We start from the raw sequence: 24,765 nt of genomic DNA, 5'->3' as shown, positions 1-24,765 counted from the left end.
CTGTACCTCCAGTGGCTGGCTGTGAGTGCCCAAGCTGCTTCACTGCTGCCACTAACATACTGTACCTCCAGTGGCTGGCTGGGCGCGCCCGAGCTGCCTCACTGCTGCCACTAACATACTGTACCTCCAGTGGCTGGCTGGGCGCGCCCGAGCTGCCTCACTGCTGCCACTAACATACTGTACCTCCAGTGGCTGGCTGGGCGCGCCCGAGCTGCCTCACTGCTGCCACTAACATACTGTACCTCCAGTGGCTGGCTGGGCGCACCCGAGCTGCTTCACTGCTGCCACTAACATACTGTACCTCCAGTGGCTGGCTGTGAGCGCCCGAGCGGCTTCACTGCTGCCACTAACATACTGTACCTCCAGTGGCTGGCTGTGAGTGCCCGAGCTGCTTCACTGCTGCCACTAACATACTGTACCTCCAGTGGCTGGCTGTGAGCGCCCGAGCTGCTTCACTGCTGCCACTAACATACTGTACCTCCAGTGGCTGGCTGTGAGTGCCCGAGCTGCTTCACTGCTGCCACTAACATACTGTACCTCCAGTGGCTGGCTGTGAGTGCCCGAGTGGCTTCACTGCTGCCTCCAGTGGCTGGCTGTGAGTGCCCGAGCTGCTTCACTGCTGCCACTAACATACTGTACCTCCAGTGGCTGGCTGTGAGTGCCCGAGCTGCTTCACTGCTGCCACTAACATACTGTACCTCCAGTGGCTGGCTGTGAGTGCCCGAGCGGCTTCACTGCTGCCACTAACATACTGTACCTCCAGTGGCTGGCTGTGAGCGCCCGAGCTGCTTCACTGCTGCCACTAACATACTGAACCTCCAGTGGCTGGCTGTGAGCGCCCGAGCTGCTTCACTGCTGCCACTAACATACTGTACCTCCAGTGGCTGGCTGGGCACACCCGAGCTGCTTCACTGGTGCCACTAACATACTGTACCTCCAGTGGCTGGCTGTGAGTGCCCGAGCTGCTTCACTGCTGCCACTAACATACTGTACCTCCAGTGGCTGGCTGTGAGCGCCCGAGCTGCTTCACTGCTGCCACTAACATACTGTACCTCCAGTGGCTGGCTGTGAGCGCCCGAGCTGCTTCACTGCTGCCACTAACATACTGTACCTCCAGTGGCTGGCTGTGAGCGCCCGAGCTGCTTCACTGCTGCCACTAACATACTGTACCTCCAGTGGCTGGCTGTGAGTGCCCGAGCGGCTTCACTGCTGCCACTAACATACTGTACCTCCAGTGGCTGGCTGTGAGTGCCCGAGCTGCTTCACTGCTGCCACTAACATACTGTACCTCCAGTGGCTGGCTGTGAGTGCCCAAGCTGCTTCACTGCTGCCACTAACATACTGTACCTCCAGTGGCTGGCTGTGAGCGCCCGAGCTGCTTCACTGCTGCCACTAACATACTGAACCTCCAGTGGCTGGCTGTGAGCGCCCGAGCTGCTTCACTGCTGCCACTAACATACTGTACCTCCAGTGGCTGGCTGTGAGCGCCCGAGCTGCTTCACTGCTGCCACTAACATACTGAACCTCCAGTGGCTGGCTGTGAGCGCCCGAGTTGCATCACTGCTGCCACTAACATACTGTACCTCCAGTGGCTGGCTGTGAGCGCCCGAGTTGCATCACTGCTGCCACTAACATACTGTACCTCCAGTGGCTGGCTGTGAGCGCCCGAGTTGCATCACTGCTGCCACTAACATACTGTACCTCCAGTCTTACAGTTATCGTAGCTTAGATCTAAACATTATACTGAACATCTGTATCCTTCAGACTATTGTCAAAATATTACCCGAGTATGAAATCTATATAAGTTTTTTTGCTGAGAGTTGCAAAACTGGGTTTATGTATTGAAGTGTATATACACTGAGACTCGTATGCACTGTTGTTTATACATATACACGCATATACATGGTTGTATATAAAGTGAGATGCATGTTCGAAGGAGAATATATACTGAGACGTGCCTACACTAAGTTGCATATACACAAGGGGAGGTTATATACACTGAGGTGTATATACACAGGGGGAGGTTATATACACTGTGGTGTATATAGACAGGGGGAGGTTACATACACTGAGGTGTATATACACAGGGGAGGTTATATACACTGAGGTGTATATACACAATGGGACCGGGAGGTTATATACACTGAGGTGTATATACACAGGGGGAGGTTATATACACTGAGGTGTATATACACAAGGGAGGTTATATACACTGAGTGTATATACACAGGGGGAGGTTATATACATTGAGGTGTATATACACAGGGGGAGGTTATATACGCTGAGGTGTATATACACAGGGGGAGGTTATATACACTGTGGTGTATATACACAGGGGGAGGTTAGATACACTGAGGTGTATATGCACACGGGGAGGTTACATACACTGAGGTGTATATACACAGGAGAGGTTATATACACTGAGATGTATATACACAGGGGGGGTTATATACACTGAGGTGTATATACACAGGGGGAGGTTATATACACTGAGGTGTATATACACAGGGGGAGGTTATATACACTGAGGTGTATATAGACAGGGGGAGGTTATATACACTGAGGTGTATATAGACAGGGGGAGGTTACATACACTGAGGTGTATATACACAGGGGAGGTTATATACACTGAGGTGTATATACACAATGGGACCGGGAGGTTATATACACTGAGGTGTATATACACAGGGGGAGGTTATATACACTGAGGTGTATATACACAAGGGAGGTTATATACACTGAGTGTATATACACAGGGGGAGGTTATATACATTGAGGTGTATATACACAGGGGGAGGTTATATACGCTGAGGTGTATATACACAGGGGGAGGTTATATACACTGTGGTGTATATACACAGGGGGAGGTTAGATACACTGAGGTGTATATGCACAGGGGGAGGTTATATACACTGAGGTGTATATACACAGGAGAGGTTATATACACTGAGATGTATATACACAGGGGGAGGTTATATACACTGAGGTGTATATACACAGGGGGAGGTTATATACACTGAGGTGTATATACACAGGGGGAGGTTATATACACTGAGGTGTATATACACAGGGGGAGGTTATATACACTGAGGTGCATATACACAGGGGAGATTATGTACACTGAGGTGTATATACACAGGGGAGGTTATGTACACTGAGGTGTATATACACAGGGGAGGTTATGTACACTGAGGTGTATATACACAGGGGAGGTTATGTACACTGAGGTGTATATACACAGGGGAGGTTATGTACACTGAGGTGTATATACACAGGGGAGGTTATGTACACTGAGGTGTATATACACAGGGGAGGTTATGTACACTGAGGTGTATATACACAGGGGAGGTTATGTACACTGAGGTGTATATACACAGGGGAGGTTATGTACACTGAGGTGTATATATACCGGTTTTACAAAGGGTTTGGATGAATCTAAAACGAGTATTTAAATCTATTTGACATTGTGTAGTTGACGTTAGAATGTTTAATTGGTTAGTATAATATAATTGTATGAATATCAGATTAAGTATAATGATTATTTTAAGTAACGAGTCTCTGTATATTAAAATAGAAAATATATACACAACTAACGGTTCTAATAATAACCATTATTTTTAAAGAGGTGGACCGTAAGCCAGTGGAAGGTCTCGGTCAGATGACCAAAACCTGCAGCTCTGGGTCATCATATGACTAAGATCAGCGTCAGCAAATACTTGTCCTGTTTCCTGACAAACATTATACCTGCCCATTAAAACAGAAATATTAATATGAATATGTAGTGTTGGAGGTGTGTTGGCGAGGCTGAGGTGGTAGTTGGAACCTCAGACACCGTTATAAGGGAGAGTAACTTGACTTGTGACTCAAGTAGGGACATTGATGGTCCAATTGTTGTTGTTTAAATAGTTGTTAATAAATATTTGTTGTTTTTTGAGGGATGTCGGGTCTATGGACAGAGACGAGATCTTATCAGATGATCGTGAAGGTATGATGTGGACCGGACAAACTCTTGCACTAGTCTAATAATTTAATTTCAGCATGATATAATGTTTGTATAGAGATGATTGATATTTAGGAATGTATACATTGTAACTTATGTGATGAATCGTTTTGAAAACCGACAAGTTGAAGAATTGAGACACTTATGCAACGTATGGGAATCTTTGTTGAAGGCATGTTTCTCCACACAGTGGCTTTATCAGTCCAATACAAAGCAGGAAGATATAAGGAGAGGAGAAGTTTGAGGTAATCAGGCTGAGGGACTGATTACCTCAAACTCCTCCTCTCCTTATAACTTCCCACTCTGTATTGCAAGTTGGACTGGTAAGCTAGCGGAAGGTTTCGGTCGGATGGATCACCAAAAGCTCCAACGGTGCTTTTGGTGTTTCCTGACCCGCGTCAGGAAACACTTGTCCTGCTTCCTGACGAACCTAAGTGATATATACATAAGAACATAAGAAAGATGAAACACTGCAACAGGCCTACTGGCCTATGCGAGGCAGGTCCAAGTCTCCCACCGGGTAAACCCAATGACCCAACCTAGTCAAGTCGGATCACATCTACTTGAGGAAAGAGCACGACATCAGACCTAGCAGCACTAGCTAGTCAGGTCCAACTCACACCCACCCACACCCACTCATGTATTTATCTAACCTATTTTTAAAACTACACAACGTTTAAGCTTCTATGACGGTACTCGGGAGTTTGTTCCACTCATCCACAACTCTATTACCAAACCAGTGCTTTCCTAAATCTGAATTTTTCCAACTTTAAACCATTGCTGCGAGTCCTATCTGGGCTAGATAATTTTAGAATGCTATTTACATTCCCTTTATTTATTCCTGTTTTCCATTTATACACCTCAATCAAATCCCCCCTAATTCTACGCCTTTCTAGAGAGTGCAGTTTCAGGGCCTCAGTTTATCCTCATAGGGAAGATTTCTGATACATGGGATCATCTTTGTCATCCTCCTCTGTACGTTTTCCAGTGCATTTGTATCCATTCTGTAATACGGCAACCAAAACTGTGCAGCATAATCTAAATGAAGCGTAACCGAGGATACATAGAGTTGAAGAACAGCCTGAGGACTCCTATTATTTATGCTTCTTGATATGAAGCCAAGGATTCTGTTAGCTTTATTGCGAACACTTGTGCACTGTTGTCTTGGTTTTAGATTACTACTAACCAGAACTCCGAAATCCTTTTCACATTCCGTAATATTAAGATCAACATTATTTAGTTTACATGTGGCATGGTTATTTTCCTGTCCAATGTTTAAAACTTTGCAATTGTCTATATTAAACTGCATGTGCCACTTTTCCAACCACTCATCAGTCTATTCAAATCATCCTGGAGTGTTCTGATGTCCTCGTCAGAATGAATTCGACGACCTATTTTGGCGTCCTCTGCAAACTTGCTTATGTCACTACTTATTCCCTTATGTATGTTGTTTATGTAGGTTGTGAACAACAGTGGGCCCAACACTGACCCCTATGGAACACCGCTAGTGACGCTTCCCCACTTCGATTTCTCCCTATTTATGCAAACTCTCTGCTGCCTATTTGTCAACCATGCCTCTGTCCAGGAAAAAAATTCTCCTATTCCGTGTGCCTTATTTTCCTCAATAGTCTCTGATATGGGACACTATCAAAACCCTTACTGAAGTCCATATACACAATCTCATATCCATTACCATGATCTACCTCCTCAAATACCTTAGTGAAAAAAATTAATATATTAGTAAGGCGGGAACGTTCTTTTGTAAAACCGTTCTGAGATTCATTAATCAATTTATGCCTATCAAGATGGCTACGAATTGCCTCGGCAATTTCTGATTCCATAATTTTTTCCACTATGGAGGTAAGGCTTATTGGTCTATAGTTTGAAGCTAAGTACCTGTCACCTGCTTTGTAAATAGGTAGCACGTTTGCCATTTTCCAGTTATCTGGCACTATGCCAGTTTGTAGTGATAAGTTGAACAAGATTAGCCAAAGGTTTGCTAAGCTCCTCTTTACGTCCCTTAGAACCCTAGCGTACAGTTCATCAGGGCCTGGGGATTTGTTAGATTTTATTTATCTATTTGTCTAAAGACCTTGTCACTTGTGACCCTAATTGTGCATAGTTTATGATCGTTCTGTTCTACATAATTTATTATTTCTGGAATATCGCTAGTATCTTCCTGTGTAAAAACTGAGAGAAAGTATGTGTTAAAAAATCTATACTTTTCCTTATCACTGTCAATGGGCTGACCAGAGCAACTTTTGAGTGGTCCTATCCTTCCCTAATCTTACTTGTGTATACCTGAAAGAATCCTTTTGGGTTAGTCTTCCATTCCCTTGCGACTTTAACCTCATAATCTCTGTTTTTCTTATCCCCCTTTTTATTTCTCTCTTTAACTGAGTATATTGATTTCTTAATTTCTCCTCTGTTAAAGCAATAATATCTATGCTTCCTGCACATACAATTAATCTTAACTCGTCTATCTTGTATCTTACACTCCGACTATAAGTATAATAAACCTTAAGGGAGCTAGTCTCTCTCTGCCATCTACTGTCTCCTTTTATACATGCAAGAATCGTTCGTTCCTTCCATTACTTGTTTGATCGTAATCAAATCCTGTTTGAACAAAGTCAATACCTGTTTGATCCTAATTAATACCTGTTGGCATTAGTCAATATCTGCTGGATCCCAGTCAATACTTGTATGATGATGAGTGACGTGACACAGGTGATGAGTGACGTGACACAGGTGATGAGTGACGTGACACATACACGCTGGTACAATATTTATAATACATTATTTACCTTTCGATAAAGTTTTTTTGTAAAAGTAGCTAGCTGTCATTTAACAACATTGTAAGTCAACACAGCCACTTTGAATGACGCCGAGTTGGCGTGGAGTTAGGGTGAACAGAGTCCGCCTGAGTCAGTGTGCTTTATAACTGTAACTTTGTACCTCAGGAGTCTAGAGAAAATGGCCACACCATTCACCGCTTCCCCACCTACTAACATGGAAGAAATAATAAATCATCTTCACGTTGTCATATCTCTTTCAGTATTCCCACGAGGAATAAAGATATTCTTAGCATATTTCGGGCGCCTGAGCAGACAGAAGTATACAAGTCCATCACAGGTTAGTATGTTACGTAGCGCAGCATTAATAACATTTGTCTCCATTTCTATATAAAACTACAATGTAACATTCCATTCTATCGGTTCATTCTACATTATACAGTCCACTTACAATGTCTCAAATTTTAATGAGCATGTTTTGTAATACCAATAAAAGTGATTAATATTAGAGGTCCCACCTGTGGAAATATATTTTCAAAAGGGAAGTATCGAGAGAAGCTCTGAGGACCCGGAGTTTGTAAATCAGATTAGGATTTACAATATTTAATGATTTTTTTCTCTACTATAGGATCAAGTCTAAGTAGGAAAATACTGAGTTGCAATCCTCAAGCGACTGACTACCTTGCTGGCAATTTCTCCTCGATATTATAATGAAAAAGAGAATGGTAGCTATGCTAATGTATCACCATTATTGTACAAAAATAGAAGCTCGTATGTTGTCACCTGCCATTGCAACATTGTTCAATAAATCATTAGAAACTAAAACTTTCCCAACAATATCTAAGATCCAATAAAGTAGAACTGCCGACAATGTGTTAGGTAAAAGAACACAGTTGCTATTAACGTTTCGCTCTACAGTAGCTTTGTCAAGCCGTGACAGACAATTAAAGGACACAGAGGATATTTGTAGGTACCACGTGAGGGGAATGACTAGGCCTACTGGCCCGTGTTGTAAGACAAGTGAATCAAAATGGATTCAGATAATTCCCCCCCACACACACATGTATATATATATAATATATATATAATATATATAAATATATATATATATATATATATATATATATATATATATATATATATATATATATATATATATATATATATATATATATATATATATATATATAATATGCAATAAGATCACAGTAAACAGATGATATCAGAATATGCCAAACAACCACTGTGAAAGGAAAGTGAAATTTCAAGCGTTTTCGTGACTTCTCACAATATCAAGGAGCTATGATAATGTGAGAAGTCACCAAATCACTTGGTGCACAATCCTCATCGTAGGCATGTATCTAAACTCTGTGCTCTGGAACACCTACAGTACCTGCAGACTAAAAATATCACACAAATGATCTACGCTGATGGCTCCCTCATAATTCTGACAGTGGCAAGACAGGAAGCGCTGTTACCATAAACCAGCTGATGCTGGCGTTATTCCGAGATGAGATGCAATTTATAACTGGGCTTCCACACTACAAACTGGACTGTTCCACGTCGTGTTTATTTCTCCTAAAATTGTGGAAACAACAACAGACATTTTAAATGTATGTGACTTTTCCCACATTACTGGCTGTAAATAGCCAGAGATCTGAATGAGATATGCTTAATGAAGCTAGACACAGGTGAATCCAAGATATTATAAAAGGGGAATTAGGGTTAAGTTTCCCTCTCACATAGGCCCACGCAAGTATGACTTAGCTGAACTAATAATAATAATAATAATAATAATAATAAAAATTTTATTTACTACAAGTACATGGAGGAGGCCTGGTCTCAGACCGGGCCGCGGGGGCGTTGACCCCCGGAACTCTCTCCAGGTAAACTCCAGGTACAAAGTATACAGACCATAGATGGCATCATTGACATACTACTATATAGAAAGCCCCTCGTTATGCTCAGCATTTCGGGTAAATTAGGTCCTTGTCCCAGGATGCAACCCACACCAGTCAACTAACACCCAGGTACCCATTTTACTGATGGATGAACACGGACAACTGGTGTAAGGAAACACGCCCAATGTGTCTACCCGCGCCGGGAATCGGACGCAGACCCTCGCCGTGTGCAGCGACAGCTTTAGCGATCAGGCCACGGGCACCGTATTACACACTTTAATTTCTCAATCAGGTTTAACAAAAAAGCTGTCAAAGGTACAAGCAAACAAATAGGAACTAGCAAATCAATTACATATGAAATATACCAAGTACCATACATAAGTAAATATTGGGTATTATAAGTAACTCACCAAACACATAAGTTACACTTCAATGTTTTTGTTAGTGAATTTATGTTCACATAAACAACTAATATATTTTCTGGTCATTACACTTTAAACACTGTAGTTCATTACCACTGTAATTTACTAACCTATCATAACTCGGCTTCCATTTCTTGAACCTGTTAGGAGCCTTTAATTGGATGTGGTACATAAGGTATTGAACTACTAATGAAAAATATAACCTAATAGTCATTGCTTGACGATTAGGGTATAAAAATATGAAGTGTGTGATTGTGTGGACAGAGGGCCATGTGATTGTGTAGAGACAGGACCATGTGATCGTGTGGACAGAGGGCCATGTGATTGTGTAGAGACAGGACCATGTGATCGTGTGGACAGAGGGCCATGTGATTGTGTAGAGACAGGACCATGTGATCGTGTGGACAGAGGGCCATGTGATTGTGTAGAGACAGGACCATGTGATCGTGTGGACAGAGGGCCATGTGATTGTGTAGAGACAGGACCATGTGATCGTGTGGACAGACGGCCATGTGATTGTGTAGAGACAGGACCATGTGATCGTGTGGACAGAGGGCCATGTGATTGTGTAGAGACAGGACCATGTGATCGTGTGGACAGAGACAGGGCCATATGATTTTAATAGGGCCATATACTGGCACGTTATATCATAAGAGAGTCCAAACATTAATCTTCGTTGTGGCACCTCCATACAAACTCATATGGAAAATGCCAAACCATTTCACTATTAATTTTAAGAAATCAGAAATCTTGATACAGCATATATATCTTTCATCGGCTGGATGAACTAATGCTATTAGTTCATCCAGTGCTATTTAATAACTCAGGAAATCCTAATAACACGACTGCAAACAACTCATGGAAGTTTCATGACTCACTAGCCTTGGGTTCAATCCCCACCCGTTCCCTGATTTGCTATTTAGTAGCAATAAGGTACATGAATTTTCTGAAGATTGTTTCTTCATATTGTATGATGTAAATGTAATATATGAAATAACTCGAGTATCTGAAGTGATGTACCTAAGTTAAGTGAAGAGTGATCAAGACCCAGGATGAGCATGTGGTGCACAGGATGAGCATGTGGTACACAGGATGAGCATGTGGTTCACAGGACGAGCATGTGGTGCACAGGATGAGCATGTGGTGCACAGGATGAGCATGTGGTTCACAGGATGAGCATGTGGTGCACAGGATGAGCATGTGGTTCACAGGATGAGCATGTGGTGCACAGGATGAGCATGTGGTTCACAGGATGAGCATGTGGTGCAGTTATGTCTCCCAGTCCTCCAGGCTCTGAATAATCTTTACGGATTTAGCGCTTCTCCAATAAATGTCACTATGTATGACCCAAAGGATTTGGCGTTTTTAATTAACAAATAATAATAATAATAATAATAATAATTATTATTATTTTTATTATTATCGATCTAACTGCGTGTTTTCAAATTTATCAAAATCTAATTTATCTGTAATTCACGTATTTACAAATTCATGCATTGGTGCTGGCGTGGGTCTCTAGATCCAAGGAAGCGGTTCTTCCCTCCACTTCCTCAGATCCAACCTGGCCGCACGCTGTTTGACCACTACACGTTTAGTGCTTACCCAGGAAACACAGGGAAGCAGTGGGAGCACAGAAAGTAAACACACTTACCGTACAATAAGGAACTTGTGGTAACACAGAATCATTGGTAAGTCTGTATCGAGGCTGGTGAAGAGGTTTGTATGTGACTAACTTAACCTTCCGCAACATTCTTTCATTACCAGTCATATTTTTCGTGGTGTTAACATTGTGGCCTCTAACTGTTCGTCTTGAGGGGGTTTCACTCGAATAATTGTGATGTTGAGGTCGTGGTGGTGTAGAGAGTAGTTCATGAGTGAGCAGGAAGTGTGCATATATGATGAGTGTTGTAGTTATAACCACAAGAACAGCACGGTGGATCAACACAGTGTTCAACCTCAGCTTCCTCCACAACTTGACTTCCTTACGCTTCATGTTGCTGTACTAAGGCTGCTTCACACTCAAGTACAGGGAATCACTATACTTGCAGCGCCTACGGATTGTAAGGACTCAGGTTAAATCTAAGGAAGGGAAGTGGCAGCCTTGATTCCTTAGACTAACAACAGCCCTCCAGCATCAAGACAACCCTCTGAAGGTGGTACATATTTCACAGTAAATCAACACCGTAGTTATCAAGCTTCAACGAGCAGCTTTCTGATGCCAGTTATTGTTCCGCTGGTTATAACTCTCAGGATACATTATATATTAGTAATGCTCTCACCCATGACCTTCCCAAATACAATTACAAATTTTTTGTCGGCAGAATAACAAATATTAATATAATCATAACTAAGACATACAAGGGTCATACAGCACTGACAAACAATGTCAACAGTACTTATTTAAAAATTTGTTTGTAACAAGCACTTTGTTTGCAGTGAATAATGTGAATATTAAATAATAATATACATAAACCTTGGGCATAATATTATGAGTTTTGTGTGAAACATTACTCACATGAACTGAAACATTACTCACATGAGCTGAAACATTACTCACATGAGCTGAAACATTACTCACATAAACTGAAACATTACTCACATGAGCTGAAACATTACTCACATAAACTGAAACATTACTCACATAAACTGAAACATTACTCACATGAGCTGAAACATTACTCACATAAACTGAAACATTACTTACATGAACTGAAACATTACTCACATGAACTGAAACATTACTCACATAAACTGAAACATTACTCACATAAACTGAAACATTACTCACATAAACTGAAACATTACTCACATAAACTGAAACATTACTCACATAAACTGAAACATTACTCACATGAACTGAAACATTACTCACATGAACTGAAACATTACTCACATGAACTGAAACATTACTCACATGAACTGAAACATTACTCACATGAGCTGAAACATTACTCACATAGTGAAACATTACTCACATAGTGAAACATTACTCACATAGTGAAACATTACTCACATAGTGAAACATTACTCACATAGTGAAACATTACTCACATAGTGAAACATTACTCACATAGTGAAACATTACTCACAAACTGCAACATTACCGACTCATAAATATACTTACGTCTGTGTAACATTTTCGATCAGAAACTTTATCGCTAAGTTATAATAATAATAATAATAATAATAATAATAATAATAATAATGATAATAATAATAAATTTAACAAAATCTATATTCATCACTGGTCGGTCTTCACAACCATTCATTAATCCACTCACTTAACGAGTATCATTAATCCACTCACTTAACGAGTATCATTAATCCACTCACTTAACGAGTATCATTAATCCACTCACTTAACGAGTATCATTAATCCACTCACTTAACGAGTATCATTAATCCACTCACTTAACGAGTATCATTAATCCACTCACTTAACGAGTATCATTAATCCACTCACTTAACGAGTATCATTAATCCACTCACTTAACGAGTATCATTAATCCACTCACTTAACGAGTATCATTAATCCACTCACTTAACGAGTATCATTAATCCACTCACTTAACGAGTATCATTAATCCACTCACTTAACGAGTATCATTAATCCACTCACTTAACGAGTATCATTAATCCACTCATTTAACGAGTATCATTAATCCACTCACTTAACGAGTATCATTAATCCACTCACTTAACGAGTATCATTAATCCACTCACTTAACGAGTATCATTAATCCACTCACTTAACGAGTATCATTAATCCACTCACTTAACGAGTATCATTAATCCACTCACTTAACGAGTATCATTAATCCACTCACTTAACGAGTATCATTAATCCACTCACTTAACGAGTATCATTAATCCACTCACTTAACGAGTATCATTAATCCACTCACTTAACGAGTATCATTAATCCACTCACTTAACGAGTATCATTAATCCACTCACTTAACGAGTATCATTAATCCACTCACTTAACGAGTATCATTAATCCACTCACTTAACGAGTATCATTAATCCACTCACTTAACGAGTATCATTAATCCACTCACTTAACGAGTATCATTAATCCACTCACTTAACGAGTATCATTAATCCACTCACTTAACGAGTATCATTAATCCACTCACTTAACGAGTATCATTAATCCACTCACTTAACGAGTATCATTAATCCACTCACTTAACGAGTATCATTAATCCACTCACTTAACGAGTATCATTAATCCGCTCACTTAACGAGTATCATTAATCCGCTCACTTAACGAGTATCATTAATCCACTCACTTAACGAGTATCATTAATCCGCTCACTTAACGAGTATCATTAATCCACTCACTTAACGAGTATCATTAATCCGCTCGCTTAACGAGTATCATTAATCCGCTCACTTAACGAGTATCATTAATCCGCTCACTTAACGAGTATCATTAATCCGCTCACTTAACGAGTATCATTAATCCGCTCACTTAACGAGTATCATTAATCCGCTCGCTTAACGAGTATCATTAATCCGCTCACTTAACGAGTATCATTAATCCACTCACTTAACGAGTATCATTAATCCGCTCACTTAACGAGTATCATTAATCCGCTCGCTTAACGAGTATCATTAATCCGCTCACTTAACGAGTATCATTAATCCGCTCGCTTAACGAGTATCATTAATCCGCTCACTTAACGAGTATCATTAATCCGCTCGCTTAACGAGTATCATTAATCCGCTCACTTAACGAGTATCATTAATCCGCTCACTTAACGAGTATCATTAATCCGCTCACTTAACGAATATCTTCCACTGTGATTAATATTGATCACTGAGCATTGCGTAGTAACGTATTTACCTCTATTGTTCGCAATAAGAAAGTAATGTTCTATTGTGTATATTAAATCGCATGAAGGGAACAAAAGTCGTATAGTGAAGGTCATTTCCCCCCTTAATTTCAGGCTGCGGCTGCCGCATGCGGTCTAACCTGACCCACTCACTGCACACTGCTCACTGACACAGCTGCGGCTGCCGCCTCATCTGACCGTTAGTTGTAACAAGTTGCTAGTTATTGCTTTTATTTTTTATTTATGGGGAAGCAGACATAAGATTTGATCCAGGAAGTGTAGGGTTAACTTCAGTTCCCGGAATCAAAAGCCCTTCCACCCCCAGTGAAGTTTAGTTTAATACGTTTATTATGCACCAAATACCCATCCAATGGGAGGTAGTCACCCTGTACCCATCCTGTGGGGGGTAGTCACTTCGTACCAATCCTGTAGGTGGTAGTCACCCCGTACCCATCCTGTGGGTGGCAGTCAAAAAATTACAGAGGTACATAATGGGTCCAGGGACTGGACCCTAAAGTTTTGATAGCTGAGCAAGTTACGAAGGTAATGAATCATGTGCGTAAAGTTACTTACGTTTATACATGGCTACAGTCATGAACAAATTGTAGAGTAATGAGCAATTCACACGTCCGAACCCGGTCACTACTATGAGTTACTGGTGCAAATATTAATTGTTGGGTCACACACACACACACACACACACTGGAACCATACATAGCTTTAAGATGAGGTATGACAAAGCTCAGGAAGCAGAGAGAGAGAGAGAGAGAGAGAGAGAGAGAGAGAGAGAGAGAGAGAGAGGACTTAGTAGCGATCAGTGAAGAGGCGGGGCCAGGAGCTAAGTCTCGACCTTTGCTGTGGAGAAATTTTCTCCAGGAGGGGAGTATCAGCCCCCTTCAGCCCCTTTCAGCCCCTTTCAGCCCTGAGGGGCCCAACCCTCTCAGAAGGGGCAAATATCTTGTTTACTGCTACAGCGAGTAATTGATCCCAGATGTAGTACGAGTATGCGACGTGGTCAAGCGACCGCCGCTCCTTGCAGTCCTGTGTTGCAGAGTGTATTTTAATAAGAGACAGTACATCTCTTACCTTAGCAGGACAATTAAGGAAAATCCTGCTCCCACTTTATTACCATAGTAAAGATAGTGGACATTGTTGTGTATGCTTAAGAGAGCAAGATTTAAACATTCTGCTTTGCCTCATGGAAGAAGTGGCAAGGAAGCAAAGGTACTATGTCAGCTTTTCCTTTGTGCTAGGGGCAGTAACGGCGTGGGGTGCTGTGGCGTCTTCAGATTACTTTTGACTCTACTGAGAGTGACACTGATGCCAGGATAACCAACAAAGAACGATCTGTGCGTTAGTGTGAACAAAGTGTCTCATGAAACACAATAAACACTTAAGAGAAATGTGATCAGCTTCTTTAGTGATAAGATTGTGAACAATAAAGACAAATCTTGTGGAACATAGTGTACCAGTGTGTGTATTCCTAGACTATGGAAGACATGGACATCCAAGGACACTTCAGCTTCTATCAAGTCACCGATACCTGTCGAAGGTGTGAAGAACACCATAGCTCACGCTACAAGAGCAAGGTAGGTTATGAATTTCTTGTAGTACGGGGGACTGCACAGTTCTTGAGTCGCAAGGAGTTTGCAATCAACCTATAGTCGGCAGTTAGGTGCGAACTTTTGAGTCCACACAAGTAAGTTTGTCAGCCATCAGTGAATGAAATATGCTGACATAACACCCCCTAGGGGTAAATTATTGTTTACATAATATGATCTATTCCAGCCCGTTGAGAGATGATCATGACAACAATTCAAGACCTCGTCTGCAGGGGCGGCTGTGTAGATGATTTGCTGTCTTTTATCAGCTAATTGTTCCCTATATTTAAATTTATAAATAATAAGCTTAGCTGGTAATACCATTTCTCAACATTTTGGTCCTTCACACCGGAGCAACTCAGACGTAAATTCAAACACCTTAATAAAGTTATTGAATGTTGGGAGAAAATTTGGCGAGAAGACTATCTCACCTCATTGAGAGAACACTTCAATGGAGCTGGTGTTCCTGAAAATCATAAATCCTTAAGACCTGGTGACATAGTGATTATTGACAATGATGGTCCGAGGTCCCACTGGCCACTTGAAAAAATTGTGACCATATATCCTGATGCAAATGGAATCATCAGGACAGTTGATGTTTTGAGCAAAGGTGTAGTGAATAAGCAGACAATAAATAAACTAGTACCGTTAGAATTACACAGTGTTGAAAACAAAATTAGTGATTCTCCAGAAACCACACAGACTAAAGCTGTTCAGAAAAGACAAGCAGCAGTGGTGGCGAGTGAGAAAATCAAATTAATGTTAAGTGATGAATAGTTCACCTGCAGCGAACCTCCGCTGCCCCCCAGTGTGGAGAAATTTTCTCCAGGAGGGGAGTATCAGCCCCCTTCAGCCCCTTTCAGCCCCTTTTAGCCCTGAGGGGCCCAGCCCTCTCAGAAGGGGCAAATATCTTGTTTACTGCTACAGTGAGTAATTGATCACAGATGCAGTACGAGTATGCGACGTGGTCAAGCGACCGCCGCTCCTTGCAGTCCAGTGTTGCAGAGTGTATTTTAATAAGAGACAGTACATCTCTTATCTTAGGACAATTAAGGAAAATCCTGCTCCCACTTTATTACCATAGTAAAGATAGTGGACATTGTTGTCTATGGTTAAGACAGCAAGATTTAAACATTCTGCTTTGCCTCATGGAGGAAGTGGCAAGGAAGCAAAGGTACTATGTCAGCTTTTCCTTTGTGCTAGGGGCAGCAACGGCGCGGGGTGCTGTGGCATCTTCAGATTACTTTTGACTCTACTGAGAATGACACTGACGCCAGGATAACCAACAAAGAACGATCTGTGCGTTAGTGTGAACAAAGTGTCTCATGAAACACAATAAACACTTAAGAGAAGTGTGATCAGCTTCTTTAGTGATAAGATTGTGAACAATAAAGACAAATCTTGTGGAACATAGTCTAGGGAGCAGAGAGAGAGAGAGAGAGAGGAAGAGGACTTAGTAGCGATCAGTGAAGAGGCGGGGCCAGGAGCTAAGTCTCGACCCTTGCAATCACAATTAGGTGAGTACAGTGAAGGTCGCGTCTTAACTGACCTGTCGGTGACAGCAAGATTAACAAGACTGAAGCAAGATATCCTGACAAGGATATCACAGCACATCCTGACAAGGATATCACAGCACATCCTGACAAGGATATCACAGCACATCCTGACAAGGATATCACAGCACATCTTGACAAGGATATCACAGCACATCCTGACAAGGATATCACAGCACATCCAGACAATGATATCACAGCACATCCAGACAAGGATATCACAGCACATCGTGACAAGGATATCACAGCACATCCTGACAAGGATGTCACAGAACATTCTGACAATGATATCACAGCGCAACCTGGCAAGGATACCCCAGCATATACTGACGAGTACACCCCAGCAAATCCTGACAAGGATACCACAGCACATCCTGACAAGGATACCCCAGCACACATCATGGCAGGCATACCCCAGCACACATCTTGACAGGCATATCCTGACAAACATATTCCAGCACATCCTGACAGGCGCACCCTGACAAGCATACCCCAGCACACATTCTGACAGGCATACCATGACAAGCATACCCCAGCACATATCCTGACAGGGAAACCCCAGTAAACATTCTGACAAAGGCAAAACAGCACACATACTGACAGGCATATCCTGACAAGCATACTCCAGCAAATCCTGATAGGCATACCCCAGCACACATCCTGACAGGCATACCCCAGCACACGTCCTGAGAGGCATACCCAAGCACACATCCTGACAAGGATATCACAGCACATCCTGACAAGGATATCACAGCACATCCTGACAAGGATATCAGAACACATCCTGACAAGGATATTACAGAACATCCTGACACGGATATCAGAGCACACCCTGACAAGGATATCACAGCACATCCTGACAAGGATATCAAAGCACATCCTGACAAGGATATCAAAGCACATCCTGACAAGAATATCAGAGCATATCCTGACAAGGACATCAGAGCACATCTTGACAAGGATATCAGAGCACATCCTGACAAGGATATCACAGCACATCCTTACAAGGATATCACAGCACATCCTGTTAAGGATATCACAGCACATCTTGACAAGGATATCACAGCACATCCTAACAAGGATATCACAGCACATCCTGACAAGGATATCAAAGCACATCCTGACAAGGATATCACAGCACATCCTGACAAGGATATCACAGCCCATCCTGGCAAGGATATCACAGCACATCCTGACAAGCATATCACAGCACATCCTGACAAGGATATCAGAGCACATTCTGACAAGGATATCACAGCACAACCTGACAAGGATACCCCAGCACATCCTGACGAGTACACCCCAGCAAATCCTGACAGTGATACCAGAGCACATCCTGACAAGGATATCCCAGCACACATCATGGCAGGCATACCCCAGCACACATCTTGACAGGCATACCCTGACAAGCATATCCCAGCATATATCCTGACAGGCGTACCCTGACAAGCATACCCCAGCACACGTTCTAACAGGCATACCCTGACAAGCATATTCCAGCAAATCCTGACAGGCACACCCCAGCACACATCCACCGGTGGTCTGGTGGCTAAAACTCCCGCTTCACACACGGAGGGCCCGGGTTCGATTCCCGGTGGGTGGAAATTCCGACATGTTTCCTTACACCTATTGTCCTGTTCACCTAGCAGCAAATAGGTACCTGGGTGTTAGTCGACTGGTGTGGGTCGCATCCTGGGGGACAAGATTAAGGACCCCAATGGAAATAAGTTAGACAGTCCTCGATGACGCACTGACTTTCTTGGGTTATCCTGGGTGGCTAACCCTCCGGGGTTAAAAATCCGAACGAAATCTTATCTTATCTTATCTTAGCACACGTCCTGACAGGCATACCCTAGCACACATCCTGACAGGCATACCCCAGCACACATCCTGACAGTACACATCCTGACAGGCATACCCCAATACACACTCCACAAAGGGGGCAGTAAAGCAACAGCAAAGAACTACAGACCAATAGCACTAACATCCCATATCATAAAAATCTTTGAAAGGGTCCTAAGAAGCAAGATCACCACCCATCTAGAAACCCATCAGTTACACAACCCAGGGCAACATGGGTTTAGAACAGGTCGCTCCTGTCTGTCTCAACTATTGGATCACTACGACAAGGTCCTAAATGCACTAGAAGACAAAAAGAATGCAGATGTAATATATACAGACTTTGCAAAAGCCTTCGACAAGTGTGACCATGGTGTAATAGCGCACAAAATGCGTGCTAAAGGAATAACAGGAAAAGTCGGTCGATGGATCTATAATTTCCTCACTAACAGAACACAGAGAGTAGTCGTCAACAGAGTAAAGTCCGAGGCAGCTACGGTGAAAAGCTCTGTTCCACAAGGCACAGTACTCGCTCCCATCTTGTTCCTCATCCTCATATCCGACATAGACAAGGATGTCAGCCACAGCACCGTGTCTTCCTTTGCAGATGACACCCGAATCTGCATGACAGTGTCTTCCATTGCAGACACTGCAAAGCTCCAGGCGGACATCAACCAAATCTTTCAGTGGGCTGCAGAAAACAATATGAAGTTCAACGATGAGAAATTTCAATTACTCAGATATGGTAAACATGAGGAAATTAAATCTTCATCAGAGTACAAAACAAATTCTGGCCACAAAATAGAGCGAAACACCAACGTCAAAGACCTGGGAGTGATCATGTCGGAGGATCTCACCTTCAAGGACCATAACATTGTATCAATCGCATCTGCTAGAAAAATGACAGGATGGATAATGAGAACCTTCAAAACTAGGGAGGCCAAGCCCATGATGACACTCTTCAGCTCACTTGTTCTATCTAGGCTGGAATATTGCTGCACACTAACAGCACCTTTCAAGGCAGGTGAAATTGCCGACCTAGAAAATGTAAAGAGAACTTTCACGGCGCGCATAACGGAGATAAAACACCTCAATTATTGGGAGAGCTTGAGGTTCCTAAACCTGTATTCCCTGGAACGGAGGAGGGAGAGATACATGATTATATACACCTGGAAAATCCTAGAGGGACTAGTACCGAACTTGCACACGAAAATCACTCACTACGAAAGCAAAAGACTTGGCAGACGATGCACCATCCCCCCAATGAAAAGCAGGGGTGTCACTAGCACGTTAAGAGACCATACAATAAGTGTCAGGGGCCCGAGACTGTTCAACTGCCTCCCAGCACACATAAGGGGGATTACCAACAGACCCCTGGCAGTCTTCAAGCTGGCACTGGACAAGCACCTAAAGTCAGTTCCGGATCAGCCGGGCTGTGGCTCGTACGTTGGTTTGCGTGCAGCCAGCAGCAACAGCCTGGTTGATCAGGCTCTGATCCACCAGGAGGCCTGGTCACAGACCGGGCCGCGGGGGCGTTGACCCCCGGAACTCTCTCCAGGTAAACTCCAGGTACACATCCTGACAGGCATACCCCAGTACACATCCTGACAGGCATACCCCAGAAAACATCCAGACAGGCCTTCACATCTCCAGAGTGCGGTTACGAGTGTAGCGGCCACAGCAGAGGTCAGTGAATTTCGTGTTTGTAGGTCGTATATAGAAGCCAGCAGAGGTCAAGATTACTGAACAAACACACAAGAGGTAGACAAGGTTTCTGATGTGAGAAAGGTTTGGGAAGGACCAAAATTGTATACAAAATTTCAAGGTGCCCATACTGAGAGGGCAAGGAGGTCTCCCATACTGAGAGAGGGCCAGGAGGTCTCCCATACTGAGAGAGGGCCAGGAGGTCTCCCATACTGATAGAGGGCCAGGTCTCCCATACTGAGAGAGGGCCAGGAGGTCTCCCATACTGATAGGGCCAGGTCTCCCATACTGAGAGAGGGCCAGGTCGTCTCCCATACTGATAGGGCCAGGTCTCCCATACTGAGAGAGGGCCAGGAGGTCTCCCATACTGCGAGAGTCAGGAGGTCTCCCATACTGAGAGAGGGCCAGAAGGTCTTCCATACTGAGAGAGGGCCAGAAGGTCTCCCATACTGAGAGAGGGCCTGAAGGTCTCCCATACTGAGAGAGGGCCAGGAGGTCTCCCATACTGAGAGAGGGCCAGGAGGTCTCCCATACTGAGAGAGGGCCAGGAGGTCTCCCATACTGAGAGAGGGCCAGGAGGTCTCCCATACTGAGAGAGGGCCAGGTCTCCCATACTGAGAGAGGGCCAGGAAGTCTCCCATACTGAGAGAGGTCCACGAGGCAGAGGCGTCGCTAGGGTTGGTGTCACCAGGGGCGGCCCCCGCCCCTTACGACGCCCCTGCCAGGAGGGCTCCCAGGCACGTACCGTGCTGTCACTTGCTATAATAATGATACTTAGTTGTACAAGGAATTATAGTAGTTGTGGAAAATACTGTATATTTTCCAAAAATACAGTATTTTGTATGTAAAATGATGGAATATATTGTAGGTAATAAAAATTAATTTGTAAATAAATTTAGAACCAGAGAAAGGGGTGAGGGTCGCTGGGGTAGAGACGCCATTGCTTTGAATGTGGTACAGACACGTTAGTGAAATGTGCATAAATTTTCGTCGCTCTAGGAGTTATATTAGGCTTAAAACCTCTAAAATAGGAGCCGAAATTATTAGATTTGCAGTTCTGCATAACGTGAGCATTAAGCAGATAGAACAGCTTCGGAACACCAGCTAAGTCATGTCTATTTTGTGTTGAAATTCTGGCCAGTATTTTCTTCATAATTTAGGCAGGGGTTTTGTGTATGACACACCGTAATCTCCAGACTAATTGGTGAGTGGTATTAAGATAAATTCTCCTTCAATGTATATGTATTCACATTTTAAATTTAATATACAGTCCACATATTTATATTAATGTTTTTACCAGAATTCCTGGTGATGTATATTTCATTTGAAATTAATATAGGTCCAGAGTGACTTGTGGAGAGATAGATTATCGTAGGTATCAAAGGAGGACATTTTTTTGCGACCTAGATATCCTAAAATTCCTACTTGCCTCTGTAACCTTGATAAAGAATAATTATCTTTGTTACCATTTACTGGTATGTATCTTATGAGTTACATCCAGGCAAATTTAATTTTCCACAATAGTAGCCTGTTGGCCCTTGATCATACTGAATGTAATTAGTGAAGTCATTAATTAGTGAATTAATCGCTTAATAATTATATGAGAAATGACAGGAGGAGGTGGATATTAGGTCCACAAATTTACTTAATGTGTAGTGGATTATAATTATTACAATACTAAATTTGATAAGCCAAAGTCTGGCTAGGATTTATATTAGTGTATTTGAATAATATTAATTTTGCTAAGCCAAGTATGGCAAGGATAATTTCCTTACATGAGTAATTGCTAAGCTCAAGTGTAGCTAAGATTATTAATATATATTTAAAGTTTATATTATAATTTCCTTACATGTAATTGCTAAGCTCAAGTGTAGCTAAGATTATTAATGTATATTTAAAGTTTATATTATAATTTCCTTACATGTAATTGCTAAGCTCAAGTAGCTAGGATTTATTCAAGGTAAGTTGTAATATTTACCTTTATAAAGTGCATAATTAAGTACATAATCAGTGTTATTAATTAAGTTGAATTTAATACATTGCACCATTGGTGAAAATGAGGAAATTAAAGTAGATGACAAACAAATGGAATTTAAAGCAAAAAAAATCATCATTACAGGCTAGAAAGGGTCATGTAACAGAGGCATACAATAAATGTTTGGAAATAATGAATCAAGAAAATGTGAATACAGATGATTTAAAATTGTATTTAGATGCTTTAGGGAAAAGATATGATTCATACCAATTATATTATAAAAAAATATGAAGGAGATTTGTTAGTAAATTGTGGAGATGAGACAGAAATAAATCTTATGATTAACCAGTATTATGAATTAGAAGAAAAGATTCTTTCTTGTAAAAGTCAGGCTTTGAATAAATTAAAAGGTGTAAACCAGGAAGTTAATCTGTTCCAACAAATAAGATGTCTTTGCCAAAACTCCCAGAATTGTGTTTACCAGTATTTAATCCTGGAGAAAATTGGGAGGAGTTTTGGTCAATTTTTAAAGCAACTGTGTATGATAGGAGTGACCTAGCATGTGTAACTAAATTATTTTACCTCAAAGGACAGATAAGAGGAGATGCTCACATACTCATACAAGCCTTTCCCAATGTAGATGACTCTTACAAGGAAGCAGTTGACTTGTTGAAGATCACTTAGGGTAATATAGAACAAAGTAGGTTGGATCTAGTGAATATCATTGTTAATTTAAAAACTCCAGATCACACTTACAAAGGTTTAAAGCAGTTTAGAGTTAAACTGGAGTGCACTCTCAAAACTTTAAGTAATAAATATAATCTGAAGGTATCAGACTGGTTATTGAGTGCCATTGTACAGAATAAATTAAGCTGTAAAACACTTGAATGATTCTCGAACAAGTATCACAAAGGTTATTTTGGTCTGGAGGAAATAAGACTAGGTCTACAAGAATTAATTGTTCAGCTGCAGACCAGCCAACCATCTCATTTTAAAGATACAATGCATAATAACTCTGAGATATCTGTCAAGTTTCACAAAGGGAAAAATTATCCCAATGTTAATAATCAGAATTCATTTACTAATAAGAGTTGCATAGGTACATATCAAGTAGCTGGAATGAGGAATAATGATTCTCCACAAGGTAAGAATAATAATAATAATATCTTTATTTACTACAATTGCATGTACAAGGTATACAGTCCTAGCTGACAACAATGACATACTACTATATAGAAAGTCCTTTGTAATGCTCCGCATTTCGGGCAAATTAGGTCAGTGTCCCAGGATGCGACCCACACCAGTCGACTAACACCCAGGTACCCATTTTACTGATGGGGAATATAGACAACAGGTGGAAAGAAACACGTCCAATGTCTCTACTCTGGCTGGGAATCGAACCCAGGCCCTCGCCGTGTGAAGCGAGAGCATTAACCACCAGGCCACCAGAGCCCCCTAAGAGTAGCTCAGTTAATAAACCAGTCAAAGAAAAGATTGTCTTTTCTGCAAGGGTACTAATTATTCTAAGAATTGCAATGCATACAATTCATGGAATGATAAAGTTGAAAAATTGGAGGAACTTGACAGATGTATCAGATGTCTAGGTAATCACAATGTAAAGGATTGTCATGCCAAATTAAACAATTGTTATCAATGTCACAAAGGAAGACACCATATAGTCATGTGTAAGGGTTTATATGATAATGTTGATAATAATGATAATGTTGACAATCCTGACACAACAGTAGCTAATGTAAAAATTGCTGCTAATGTTAATAATGATGGTTTTGCTGAAGTAGCCTTACCTGTGTTACAAGTAAAAATTGTGATAAAAGGCATAAATAAAAAAATGTAACTGCATTATTAGACCAGGGATCCCAACGTACTTTTATAAAATGTAAATGTCTTGATGGTATGAAAGTACAGATGGGAGATCCTACAACTCTAAAATTATCTGGTTTTCTCTCGGATAAAAGGTCTCAATTGTATGACACTGTTTATGTAACTGTCAGTTTGGGCAATGAGAAAAAACGTGTTAATGCAGTAATTGTAGATAGACTTCCAGAGAAAATAACTACAGTAGGGCTTAGTAAAGCTACAGAAAGACTTTCACATAATGTAAATTTAGCACCTTCTG

At 41.7% G+C, this 24,765-nt stretch overlaps 1 protein-coding gene across 2 annotated transcripts in view; it reads right to left on the bottom strand.

Annotated features, from left to right (window-relative positions):
- LOC128699026 (carbohydrate sulfotransferase 10-like) overlaps positions 1 to 14,125 on the bottom strand; it is a 74,373-nt gene extending 60,248 nt beyond the window's left edge. Inside the window, exons 1-2 of one of the 2 annotated variants that reach the window (XM_070096763.1) lie at positions 13,968 to 14,125; positions 10,767 to 11,166 (exon numbers count right to left, since the gene is read on the bottom strand). In XM_070096763.1, coding sequence (XP_069952864.1) covers positions 10,767 to 11,108 — 342 coding nt within the window. In that variant the 5' untranslated portion in view covers positions 11,109 to 11,166; positions 13,968 to 14,125. Of the gene's footprint in view, positions 1 to 10,766; positions 11,341 to 13,967 lie in introns of those variants that run through there. The other variant, XM_070096765.1, reaches the window with a different exon arrangement.
- Positions 14,126 to 24,765: the final 10,640 nt, after the last annotated feature.

The sequence above is a fragment of the Cherax quadricarinatus genome, chromosome 55 (genome assembly GCF_038502225.1).
Source record: "Cherax quadricarinatus isolate ZL_2023a chromosome 55, ASM3850222v1, whole genome shotgun sequence".
Taxonomy (NCBI): domain Eukaryota; kingdom Metazoa; phylum Arthropoda; class Malacostraca; order Decapoda; family Parastacidae; genus Cherax; species Cherax quadricarinatus.
Note: the sequence above shows the minus strand (reverse complement) of the source record. Positions and strands in the feature narration are given on the sequence as shown.